Here is a 13,225-nt window from a genome sequence, read left to right on the forward strand (position 1 = left end):
TTGGAGGACATGTCGGTTTGGTTCTATGTTAATGCTATCTGTTGATAGTGTTGATTCGAATTATTTCCTTACGTATGCGCTATCCACATTAGATTCCTCATGATAATGAGGAAATTATTAGTGATCGCGACTTGTAATAAAACTTGTAATTTTGATTGCAATTGTATTGATTAAGAATATATTCTTTGATTAAATGTAGTGTTATAGATTTTATTTCCCCTTGTGTTCGTGTCATTCTTGTTGTTCGTGTCCCATGGTCTTCCATGGTCTCTGCTGTTCACAATTAATTACGTACATCTATGGGCACTTGTAATCCACCATTTGCATGAGAATGTACAGCGCATGTTCGTTCTGGTTGAAAAGAACCAGAACCATTACTACGCTAACGCTATTCCCGCATTTTCCCGAAGCTGGAATCCTTCCGTCAATGAGTGAGGCTACGCTTCCCGGGTTTCGGCACCAAATATGAAGGGAAATGACTCGAGAACGATAATGAGAAGCTTTAATGCTAACTAACTGCAACTAGTACTTTTTGCGTGTGACTCCTCTTTGCATGTTATAAACGCGCGGACAACCCTCCGCACACGCGCCAGCCGCCGCGCGCGGGAAAAAATACGCCAACGGACCAGACTCGACGGTGGCGCTTCTCTACCGGGGGTGCCGACGTTTCTCATTGCCGTAGTTTCTCAACCTAGTACTCCTTTTCTTTACTCCGCAATAATGTCTGTGAATATTATCTGGTGCATTGGTGTGCTGTATTCTTTTTTGTATTTTATGTGTCATGCGCCTCCTAAAACGCTGGAAAGCCCTGAGCGTACAATTAAATAAATAAATGAACAACAATGCAACGCAAATAATTCTTAAATAGGTGAGAAATATGAATATAGCAATATCTTTTTCCCAGTCACAAGATGAAGGTTGCTCCCCGAGCTGCTCAACTGCTTTGAGCAGCGTCTAGACTGGGAGGTACCGAATCCCGGTGCCGGCTGCACTCTAAATCTTTTCACACCTTTAAAGGTGTAATACCGTGCATGGCGCACGCCTTTTTAGGTGTAATTTTGGTAACATCATAATGGAGCACGATTTCGCACAAATTTTCTTTACTCGAGTGTTGTCTATCCTCCAAAAATTCAGTCTTGCAACATCTCAACATTGTTCAACAGTATTGTAGACACTTGCGCGTGCTCGATTATCGATAGCGATGCATATATGCATTAGCTCGTACCTACGATATCCAAGACATAATGGAAGCAAGATTTGCACTGACACTTGATCTTTAGTAATGCTTTCCGAATTTTGTAAAATATCATCCTGGAGATGCAATGTTACGCAACCAGGTTGAATGTGCATAGCGCACACCTTTAAAGGTGTGAAAAAGTTTAGAGCGTGCAGGCCGAATCTGGTGTTTCTCCTGGTTTTTCCTCGGACGCTTTCGGACATATGTCGGGGCAGTTCTCTTAGAAGTCGGCCCAGGATGCACATTCACCAATGGCGTCAGTTGTGACGTTGCTCACCTCTGTGAGGCCGACAACGGCGAGCCCTTTCATCTTCATCACCACCACCATCACCTCAGATTCCCGCTTCTCGGTGCTGTTTCAAAGCAAACCGCTCACAGAGATACCCGGTGTAGTGTCTTTCGGTGAGGAACAACGTACACCGAATGTGGACCGAACTTGTTTATTGCAGGTACGACACGAGCAGAACCTGCTCCTAACACACCCGGCTGCAGACTGCACGAAAACAAACCCGCAGCTGCCTTTTATCGCCAAACCATGAAGGCGCGAACAGTTATTAACAAGGCCGCGTACAAACCGATAAGATATCACACTACCACCACCCTAAGAAAAAAAGTAACTTTGCGCGAATAATGTATACAATATTTCAAAAACCCGCATGCAAACTTTCATGCACACTTAAATACTAGAACAACCCAGTTCATGTGGATTCATAACGTTGAGGGGGTCGACGCTCACGAAGTGGATATCTTCTTGCTTGCACTGGAGTTGGCGGCTTCTCGGTCACCGGTGTCTCGGAACATGGGCCAGTGGAGATTGCAGGCATGAGATCCGACGATTCTTGTTCATGTAGATCTGTCGAAGATTCTGTTCGAGCTTGAGCCGCGACAATCTGGTCAATGTGTCTTCTCCACACGAAAGTCCCATGCTGTGTGATCACTTTCACTTTGTACGACACAGGCCCAGTTCTACTGATAATAAAGCCATGAACCCATTTCGTCCCACTCCGGTAATTCCTTACTCGTACCGAATCACCAACCTGAAACACCCGTTCTTGATGGTTTCGCTTTAAAATTTGCGTTTGTTGCTTCTGAGTTACGACAGATTTGAGAGAAGGCCTAATCAGATCTAGTCTCGTTTTTAACGTCCTTCCAAGCATTAAAGATGCAGGTGATTGAGAAGTTGTAGCATGAGGAGGGTTCCTATAAGATAAAAGTAGGTTGGCTAGCCTCACCTCCAGCGACTGGCTACGATCCTTTCTTAGACACTCTTTCAAGGTCCTCAGAAACCGTTCTGCCAACCCATTTGTTGACGGGTGGTAAGGTGCTGACGTCACATACCGGACACCATTCTGCTTTAGGAACACCTGGAAAGATTCTGAACAAAATTGTGGCCCATTGTCCGTTACAATTGTTGTCGCAATTCCCCAACGAGCAAATAGTTCAAGCACACACTGAACTGTCATTTCAGCACTCGTTGATCCAAGTACAAACACCTCCGGCCATTTAGAATGGGCGTCAACTGCCACGAAAAAATTCTTGTTCTGGAACGGTCCGGCATAGTCCAGGTGGACGCGTTCCCAAGGTTCCGACGGCCACGACCACGGATGCAGCGGAGCTTTCGCAGGTAAGGGACGCTGGTCCTGGCAGTCGTCACACTCTTTCACCATGCGCTCCAAGTCGAAGTCGATACCTGGCCACCAGGTATAACCTCTGGCGATCTCCTTCATCCGAACGATTCCTGGGTGTCCAGAGTGTAGCTCTTCAAGCACTCTACTACGCAGCTCCGCTGGAACCAGGATTCTCATGCCCCACGAGATGCACCCTTGGTGTACCGTAAGTGCCGTCCTATGCAGAAAGTAGGGCTTTAAAGCTTCATCGCAATTTGAAGGAGGCCATCCGTTTCGTATAAAGTTGCCCACAACACTCAGAATAGGATCACGAGCAGTTTCCTTGGCAATTTCTGTGCTGCTCACTGGGAAACTTTGCAGTCGTACGGTATACAACGCACAGACCCCGTCGTCCGCACTTTCGGGATGCTTCTGCTTGAGCGGTAAGCGAGAGAAATAGTCCGCGACACCATTAGTGGAACCGCTTCTGTAGCGAAGTTCATACTGGTACGCTGCAAGAGTCAATGCCCATCTCTGTAGGCGTGCAGCGGCTATACTTGGGATGCCAGTTTTTACACCAAATATAGTTTTGAGTGGCTTATGGTCAGTAAAAAGAACGAAATGCCGTCCATACAGGTAGTTGTGGAACTTCTTAACTCCAAATATCACTCCCAGAGCTTCTCTTTCCAAGTGACTATAATTGGATTCTGCGACACTTAATGTTTTTGAAGCGTAAGCGATCGGCTTAGCGCTGCCATCTGCTTGTATGTGCGACAGTACTGCCCCTACACCATATGCTGATGCATCACACTCCAACTGCAACGGGATGTCCATGTCATAGTGGACAAGGAGCGGGGGCGATGATAGGAGTTCCTTCACCTTTTTGAAGGCCTGTTGGCACTGTTGGTTCCAATTCCATGCCACCTTAAGTCGTAAGAGTCTATGTAGCGGATACAAAACACTGGACAAATCTGGCAAGAACTTCCCATAGAAGTTCATCGCTCCCAGTAGCGAACGTAGCTGTTGCTTATCTGCCGGCGGCGGTGCGTGAAGAATTGCCTCTACTTTCTCCAGCGATGGCTTAATTCCTTCCGCATTGATTACGTGTCCGAGGTACTGAAATTGGTTCTTGAAAAATTCGCATTTCTCTTTCTTTATCTTTACTCCTCGTTCTGCGAGGTGCTTCAGCACTGCTTCCAGATTCCGCACGTGCTCTTCTTGCGACCTTCCCATGATCAGGATATCATCTAAGTAAACAATGACACCGCTAAGGTCCTTCAGCATGTTTTCCATTATATTTTGGAACATTGCGGGCGCCGAGGTGATACCGAACGCAAGGCGATTCACTTTGTATAATCCCTTATGAGTGTTCAGCGTCAAGTACTCCGGTGACTGTTCATCGACTTCGACCTGAAGATATGCCCAGTTGAGGTCAATCTTCGAAAAATGCTTGCCACCCGCAAGCGCTGCGAATATTTCGTCCAGTCTAGGCAAGGGGTACTTCTCAACTTCCAAAACTTGATTGACCGTTGTTCGGTAATCACCGCACAATCAAATTGAACATCTCTTTTAACGACAGGTACAACTGGTGTTGCAAATGAACTACTACTGGTTGGCGTAATTACTCCGAGACTTTCCAGTTAACTCAATTCATTTTCCACGGCAGACTTGAGTGCAAAAGGCAAACTTCGGGCCTTTAAAAACCGTGGTATACTGCCCTCTCTGAGCGTGAGGGAGACTTGCTCACCTTTAATTCTTCCCAACCCGTCTTCGAAGAGTCAGCTGTACTTTTTGAACAATTGTTCCGTGGTGGACTTGATGTCGGGTGACATTGCGTTCAGTTGTGTCCAGTCCAGGCACAGTTCTCGCACCCAGTCACGTCCTAGGAGAGGTACACCAGGCTCACGCAAGATGTGAAGTGGAAGGCTTCGTTGATTTCCGTTGTACTTCACGTCAACCATGACGCACCCACGAGGTGTAATCGCTTCTCCGGTGTATGTCCGCAACTTCAGTGCCGTGGGTGTCAACTTAAGGTCCGCGCGGGAAGCACTTCTGGTACTGCCGGAAAGATATAACGGAAACAGCGGCACCAGTGTCAATTTCCATCGTAACAGGAACATTCTCGATCACAACCGTTGCGCACACGGGGTCGTTGCTGCGTGTTTCCATCCGTAGGACCGCATTATTCAAGTCAAAGTTGTCATCTTCACTCAAGTTGCGAAGATTCTGTCGTCCAGATAGCGGTTTTAACTTTGTTCGCGATCGGCACACTCGTCGAATATGCCCTCTCTTTTTGCAGTTGTGGCAGACAGAATTCCGGAAGTTGCATGATTCACTGGAGTGATTGTTCGCACCGCATCGATAACAGGAAGACTTCTTTTCTTTGTCGACCTTATCAACTTTGTGTAGGGGTGGGGGCGTATCAGCTTCGTGGTATTCCGAGGCACTTCGTGTAGCCATTTCAAGAGACAGTGCTTTTTCCACTGCTTTCCTAAATGTTAAAGACTCATCTTCGGCGAACAGACATTTTGAATACCAAGTCTTCGCAATCCGCACACAAATCTGTCCCTCAAAACTTCCTCCAAGTTTGCCCCAAACTTGCAATCCTGGGCAAGTCTTTTCAATTCAGCGACAAACTGCACAATCGTCTGAGACTCTCCCTGGACGCACTTATGGAATTTCGCCCTTTCTGCTATCACTGATGGTTTCGGCGATAAATGGTCCCGCAAAGTAGTCATCAGAACTTCAAGAGTCTTGTTAGACGGTTTATACGGAGCCAGTAAGGTTTTTAGCAACGAACGCATCCACTTTACTGCAATCTTCAATTTTGTTAACTTTCAGGAACGAAAGCAAGCGTTCTTCGTAGAATATCCAATCCGATGTAGCTTCATCAAAATGTTCTACTTGCCCTATCGTAGTCATACTGCACTGTGTCGTCGGGTTCGCGTTGTCGTTTCTCGCTTCTTCCTTTCCGTCGGTTGCTTCGTCTGCGCCGGTCATTCTCAGTGAAATCCCATCCTAGCGTCGCCAGATGTAGTGTCTTTCGGTGAGGAACAACATACACCGAATGTGGAACGAACTTGTTTATTGCAGGTACGACACGAGCAGAACCTGCTCCTAACACACCCGGCTGCAGACTGCACGAAAACAAACCCGCAGCTGCCTTTTATCGCCAAACCATGAAGGCGCGAACAGTTATCAACAAGGCCGCGTACAAACCGATAAGATATCACACCCGGTACAAATTCCCAGGCATCCCTGTGGCCGCTAACTTAATTATTAATCGGTAAAGCGGGCAATTAAAAGCAATCTGGTTTGTGCACAACTTGAACAATACAACAACACTTGAACTTACGAGCTAGCGTACCTTCCACATTAAATAGCGCCACTGTCGACGTATAGTTGTGAAAGAGTGCAGTAATGTCCCGCCCCAAGCATGATGTGTAGATCAAATCAGGAAACAACTAGGCTCTGCGTGGAAACTGCTGATGCAGGTGGCAAGCACGAAAGCTCGTAATGCGCACCTATGGAGATGATGGTGATGATGCTGTGGTGTCCCGATGGTAGATGCATAGCCGTTTGCTACGCATGAAACAGAAAGGTTGTTTATTTCTCAGAATACCCCACAGCCACAACGAGTGTGCGCTTTAGTGTCGCTTCCGATAATCCACAGACGCAATGAAGGCTTGCAGCATCTTCACGAAAAATGTCCCAGGTATAACGGCACACTTAACCATGGTTAAGCACATAACGGATCTACAGAGGCTGGCTACATGTAACTTTCGCAAATAGTTTATTGAACATGAATATGAGACATTATATTTGTCGATTTCTGTATGTAAGAGGAATGCTTGAGCTCAATAGCATGTAGATGATGGTTGGTGACGGACATGATAGTGTCACCTGGGAGGACTGCACATAACTAACACATAGCCACGTTAGAAGAGTGCTATCACTGCAAGGCAAAACCTGTCTCTGTAGGGCAGGTGACGCGAGTGAGCAGCAACGTCAGCGCTCAAAAATATACAACAAGCGGTAGTTTAGCAGACGACGTGCCACTTTCACATACATGGTTTCGAGCTGTTCACATTTGACGAGATGCGCCGCTTTTTTGTGGTTTTTGCTACAGGGTTTATAGTGCTCCTTGACGCATACGGCTTGAAACAACGCGCAGAACCCGCTGAATAGACTCCGTACAGTTTGGATCCGTGGCGGCTTGGGCCCCAAATGGCGCTGTGCAAACTCTGCCGCAACATTTGCAGAATAGTTGATGTTGATGTCGACGTTTACGAAAAGAATAATAGGGAGAGAAAGAATATAGTGTTGTCTTAATAGCTTCTGCTTTCGGTATTCGATACCTCAACTGAACATTTGCATATATCACCATACATCAACCGAACACGGAAACGTTACCACTGACTTACTTCACTTAGTCACATCATTATCACCATCGCACTGTGGAAGCTTCACGCGCTGTCATTGCATAGTGTTCCCTAACCTGACTACGTCGACTGTGCTTCGCGTTGTCTCACTGCCGATGACTGAGCCGCGTACGCCAAGCGTGTCGAGTATCGCCACACATTCAACCACAACATCAAGACGTGCGGCCAGTAGTCTGTCGTTCCCCTATGGCCCAGAGGACGAGGAGGACGAGTACGAAGAGCAGGGCCCACTGCGGCAGGGCAAGAGTGCGTCCCAAATTCGGCAGATGCCTCCACCAGACAGGACAATGGGTCCCAATCCAAGCACTATCCTTGGAACCGCTTTCGTCATTATCATAACTGCATCAGTTGGTGCCTTCTTCCTCATCAGCTCTTCGATGCATCAGAGCGGGAATGCAGAGAATATGGTGCCCTTCGGTGACTCCCGCGCCTTTGAGAACACGGTAGGCCCTGAGGAAATCGAGAAGGCTGAAAGGCTAGGACAGGATGATTTCAACAGCACTGCGCAATCGAAGGAAGAGACAGTGAATGCTACTTCACGGAACATGACGGCAAACTGGAGACTCGGTACGACGTCGCAAGAGGAATATTATGAAACAGGTCCTGCCGTGGAAGAGCAACTGCTTGGCTAGAACGTTGTGCCCTTTGCCTTGTCGGTATAACTAACCTCTTCACATCATGAACTTAAATTTTGTATATCGTAGTCATCTTCGAAGCTCTTTCGTTCGTCGATAGCGCACGCATGTAGCCAAACGTATAAAGTGAAATAAATAAAATCAATGTAATCTTATTATTCACACTTCCTGGAATGCGATGCACTAGTTGTTGTGAACAGCTATGCGCAAGCAGGTCAGGGAATTCCAGAAGCAACTAACTTGCGAAAATTGGCCAGCCGGAATGCTTGCACTAAAGTTCTATTGCCCCATGGTACAGCATGCCGGTGTAATTGGGGTAATGTTCATTTTGTCCTTTACCTTCCGTTCAACTTCTAATGTGTTGCTTCACCGCACGTTATTTCAGTTGCCTGACAACTCGTCGTGTGTCCACATCATAGGTGCCAGGGTAACGACCGTAATGGGTCCGCAATGTTTGTTGAATTGAACGAAATGTAACTAAGTAGCAGCACAGGCGTCGTCTTAATAGCCTAGGATACCCTTGCTTCTTTTTAGTACACGGACAAATGCTTTGTGCGAAATTACGGAAAGTGCAGTCATGAACGCTGGTGTATTAAAGAGTAGCGATTTCGATAAACACGTGGATCGCTCCTAAATACAGGGAAATACCTCAGATCGCAAGCCGCCGACATTTTGGGTATTCGCCTACATGGACACCGTCTTATCACATGTATTTAAGGGGACGGGGGATATTAACGTTCTACGAGTTAAGGAACCATCGGGAATTGTGTGTAAACACTTATGCGGACGGAGATAAACTATTCCAAGTGAAGCATTTCTGATAAGCCAGCGGTCCCCTGCTAGTTCAGCGAACAGCATTCTGGCTGCAGGAACAGAATCAGCTTGCTCGAAGTATTTGCTTCTCCTGCTGTGGCTTCACGCAGATAAAATATTTTCGCTTAGTGTTCCCTCCGCTGAGGGTATCAGTGGGGGTGATCAAGTTTCCTTCAGAAATATCGTGAAGGTGGTCTAGGTTATGGTACCGTGATATCCCTGGGATCTCCTGAGCCCAAATTGTAGCAAAACGTTAACAGTAATAGTTGACCACTCGCTGCCGACAACACTACAATGCCTCTGGACACGTTTAATTAGCAATTAATTAATAATTAGACCCCCCACAGTAATTAGGATCATCCAGTTAGTCATCACAGCAATTGGGGAGCATGTAACTCCTGTCCAGACCACCCTGTGTGCTGCCGACAACTAGTGGTCATAAAAAAGAAAAACAAAACAGAGATAAATAGAGTGGAGAGAATCAGTTTAATTCAAGATAAACGATGCCATCTTGAAGAAAGCGCTCCGGAACGGCCGCTGACCACAGCTGGGCGACGAAACACACAGGCAGGTGACTACCTAGTCGCAAAGCATCGCACCAGGTGGCAACACCGTCCTTCTTGTTGACCACCAGTTCTGGACATCCTTGAACGTCAGGTGTGACGTCATCATGGCATGTCTGGACAGGTTCGGGTAGCTCTGGACATGCAGGGAGAAAAACACTCATAATCGAGACAGAGGAAAGCAAACAACCGTGAAAGCGAGAGTAAATATGCTAACAAGGGACACCATCAATAGCTAATAATAAGAGAATTAGTTACACAACAAATCAGTCCACTGTCCACCACAACAGCACTCATGGGGAGCGCAAAACGATGCGTTCCCTCTATCCGACAGCCAGGCACAAAACTGAACCGTAATGTTTTTCCTCCTCTATAAAGTTGCGCATCTGCATCCCCTAGCGGTTACTTTTTGAAATAATTTCATGACAAATTTATTAAGAATCACGCCTGCGATACTCTCGTTCCCAAGTCCAAGGCTGCTTTTGCGGGGGATAGGAAATGGCAGGGGTGCCCGGATAACAGTAACAACAACCAGTGCCCGACATGCACGGGCACATCACCGCTAATCGTAAACAAAGCGCGGACAAAGTTATCACATGCGAAAGAATTAGTTACACAAGAAATCAGCCCACTGTCCACGACAACAGCAGTGACGAGGACCGCAGAGTGACGTGTTTATTCCATCCGAGAGCCAGGCCTAGAACTGAATCGTACTGCTTTTTCTCCTCTATAAAGTCGTGCATCTGTTCCTCTTGCGGTTACTTTCTGAACTAATTTAATCGCAAAATTATTTAGAATCGTTCTAGCACTATTCCCATTCAGATCAAGAGTACGGCAGCCGTACCGTTATTGTGAAGACAAGAACGATCAAGAATCTTTCTTGTCCAAAAAGTACAGAGCTAGATGCGGCAACAAAGGAAAGCATGCGGGTGAGCGCATGTGAGGACATTGCTGAACGATCGCTGTTACACGAAGAAAAAAGACAGATAACCCAGAAAAACAGAGGGGAAAAGACACTCACCAGCATCGGAGTATTTTTGCGTACTCTGCACTCCCTTATTGTGTAATCCGCTCGACACAAAATCCACCAGAATCGTCGCACACCATTCCCCAATGACCAGCCACACATCCGTACCTTTTAGAGGTAAACTGAATCCCACGGAGGCTACACTTTTCCACTAACGGCCAACACAATTGCAAGGAACAGAATTAACGCGCGCCACGTCCACACTCGCCACAGTCCAAGAGAGAAGTGGATACTTGCGCCCTCTGCGGGCCTTGCTCATTGGTCGTGACGTCATCCTATTGTCGCAAAGCTATACTGTTTTTTTGTTCACTAATGTCCATCCCACCTACAATGAAGAAGGTCTACCTGAAACAATAGAGCCGCGACATGACGTCATCACCCATGCATCTGCATGGTTCAAGGACGCGTACGGCTGCTCTCTATACAAGCCAGGCACCTGCCCCCCTTGCGGTTACTCTCTTACCTAACTGCATCACAAAATTATTAAGAAACGTTCTAGCACTACTCCCATTCCGGGCAGCACTATCGACATTGTCAACACAGTGCTTCAACAACAATGTTTCCTGGCACAAAGAAAAAGAAAATACAGAACTACATGCAGAAGGAGAGCATGCATCATAAGACAGAACAGGTGTGGGCATGTCAGGACATTGCTCAACGAGTGCTGTCACGCCGGGAAGCGTATTTCGAAACCCTGACCGATACAGAATAGCGGCGGCAGCGGCGGCGGAAAACCCGATGCGTTGCGTTGGCGGCGCAGGACGCTGCTTACATGATGGCGGCTGTAGGCGGTGTTACGTTTTGTGGTGTTGGGACAGATGGGATGAGTGAAAAGAAACAGATAGATTTGACTTGCTGGTTGAGTACGCGTTAAGTAACGCGCAAGTTCTTCCAACATTTATGCTCCTTGTGGTCGAAAGCGTGAGTCCGCAGAGAGCCGGTGTTTTCAGTGTATGTGAGCGATGTTGTGCTGCTACTTGGGTGGTCGTTGCCATTAATACACGGCATGGAAGTTGAAAGTGTTCGAATGTAAAAGTGGAACAGAAACTGAAAATAGGTCCTTGTGGCGTGTAGATAAGTTTGAAGTGAATCTACACAAGCAAAGGCGCCGTACTGAAGTCTGTGCGTAGCGCGTGCACAAAGACGGTGTGTGTGGTTCTGATTAGAGTCACTAATAGTGACTCTAGATCTGACGTTTTCAGGTTATATTCTTTTTGCCTATTTTTCTCTCGCAGGGAAAGTTGCATGTAGTGGTCTTGAGCGTCAAATCCAAATAATGTGCACCCAGTTTAGTTCATGATTGAAACGTGATTTAAATTCAGGGCGATACTTAACACGAACTCTTCAGACTCTGGGGTGGAATCGGGCATAACACGTAATCAGGCTGTATTTATGGTGCATTTCAGTGCACTTCAGATATCTCTCTGACTAATATTTATAAGCTTTTATGACCATAGTGTTGATACAGCTTGCTTTTGTGGTTTCATGTTGGCAAAAAGTCAAGTACACTTGCCTTTCATTACTAAATGTTGTGGATAAATGTACACAGTATGACAAAGAATGTACGCAGGTTTTTATATTGCTATATGTTGGCTTTTATTCAGCGTTTCTGATTGCTAACAGGGAACTGTGGCCTGAACGTGAGAAAACATTATGCATAATATACACATGCATGCCTAAAGATAGCAAGTGCACCAAAATAGCAAGACTAAAACGAATGAAAAGCATACTTCTACAAAAGCTACCAGTAAAATCAAAAACAATAATGAAGTCAGTATCACTGCATTAGTCATCTTATGATGAGGAATCACATTGACATTGTTTGTTTTCTGGAGAGAGAGAAGAGATGCCTTGACGAGTTGGAACATTTAGGTATAGCCACTTGTGTCTCACTTGATATCACCCAACCAGAACTGACCAATTTTTGTCCCACAATTATTCCTGAAATGTGTCTTTTCTCATTTGAAGTGCTAGAACTGAACGAAAGTATTAATTACGTTACTTGTTGTAGATTAGTTCATTACTACGCAGCTCAGGAAGACATTCCTTTGGTAATTTTGCGACTTAGCAAATGCCCACGTTCCATGAGGAATATTGAAATTGCCATTTGTGGTGTAAATTATATTCTCAGATTTTATTTTTCACTCAGTATCCCATGGCTATGATGGTCTCTGTGTCTCATGGTCAACTCTCATCTCTGCTCATGGCTGTGATGGTAGTGGACAAAGAGACAAAAGTGGCTATCACCTCAGGACAAACGATCGTCAGTTTCACCCGTCTCCTGTTTATGCAATACTTCATGCACATACCAGATTCACCACGGAATTGTTCATTCCAGACAACCATTACCGATCATAACTAGAATTGCAGCCCCAGAAAAACATGTCTAAGTTAATTTGGTTAGGAATCGCGACAAGATGTATTTGACATGGTCATGCGATGCCTACAACTTGCTTTTCATGTTTGGCTGGGGCCACTGCTGGTTGAGTATTACTGGGAGCCCTCTGTTTTGTCAACTATCACAGGACAGGTTGCTCTTGTTTTTATTATTTAGGAAAGCTGTCATACAATGGTTTCTACAAGGGGGTATATAGCAAACTTAGAAAGTTGTGAACTTATCAACCCAAGATGGAAAGGTGTCTAGGTTCACATGTTTACTGATCAAGGCAAGGGAACGGGTTAACTAAAAAATCCAGTGGCAGTGTTTGCACCCACTTGACCCAATCTTGATCATACCCACACCATCACCAGCCGTATGCATGTATGCACATGGTAAATTACGCTTTAAGTACAACATGTTGCTCACAAATGCAAAGGCAGTGCAGCTCTGTAAAACAGTAGCATGCACTCCCAGGTTATGAAACAAAAAGGGCTCGACTAGACAGCAGTGTCTTCAATATA

At 46.0% G+C, this 13,225-nt stretch overlaps 1 protein-coding gene across 1 annotated transcript; it reads right to left on the reverse strand.

The window, feature by feature from the left end:
- Positions 1-1,935: 1,935 nt before the first annotated feature.
- LOC135371459 (uncharacterized protein K02A2.6-like) lies at positions 1,936-4,805 on the reverse strand. The gene is made up of 2 exons (XM_064605510.1): positions 4,633-4,805; positions 1,936-4,330 (listed from the first exon to the last, which is right to left on the reverse strand). The coding sequence occupies exons 1-2, from the start codon at positions 4,803-4,805 to the stop codon at positions 1,936-1,938; spliced, it is 2,568 nt and encodes an 855-aa protein (XP_064461580.1).
- Positions 4,806-13,225: the final 8,420 nt, after the last annotated feature.

Source organism: Ornithodoros turicata, unplaced genomic scaffold (genome assembly GCF_037126465.1).
Source record: "Ornithodoros turicata isolate Travis unplaced genomic scaffold, ASM3712646v1 Chromosome11, whole genome shotgun sequence".
Taxonomy (NCBI): domain Eukaryota; kingdom Metazoa; phylum Arthropoda; class Arachnida; order Ixodida; family Argasidae; genus Ornithodoros; species Ornithodoros turicata.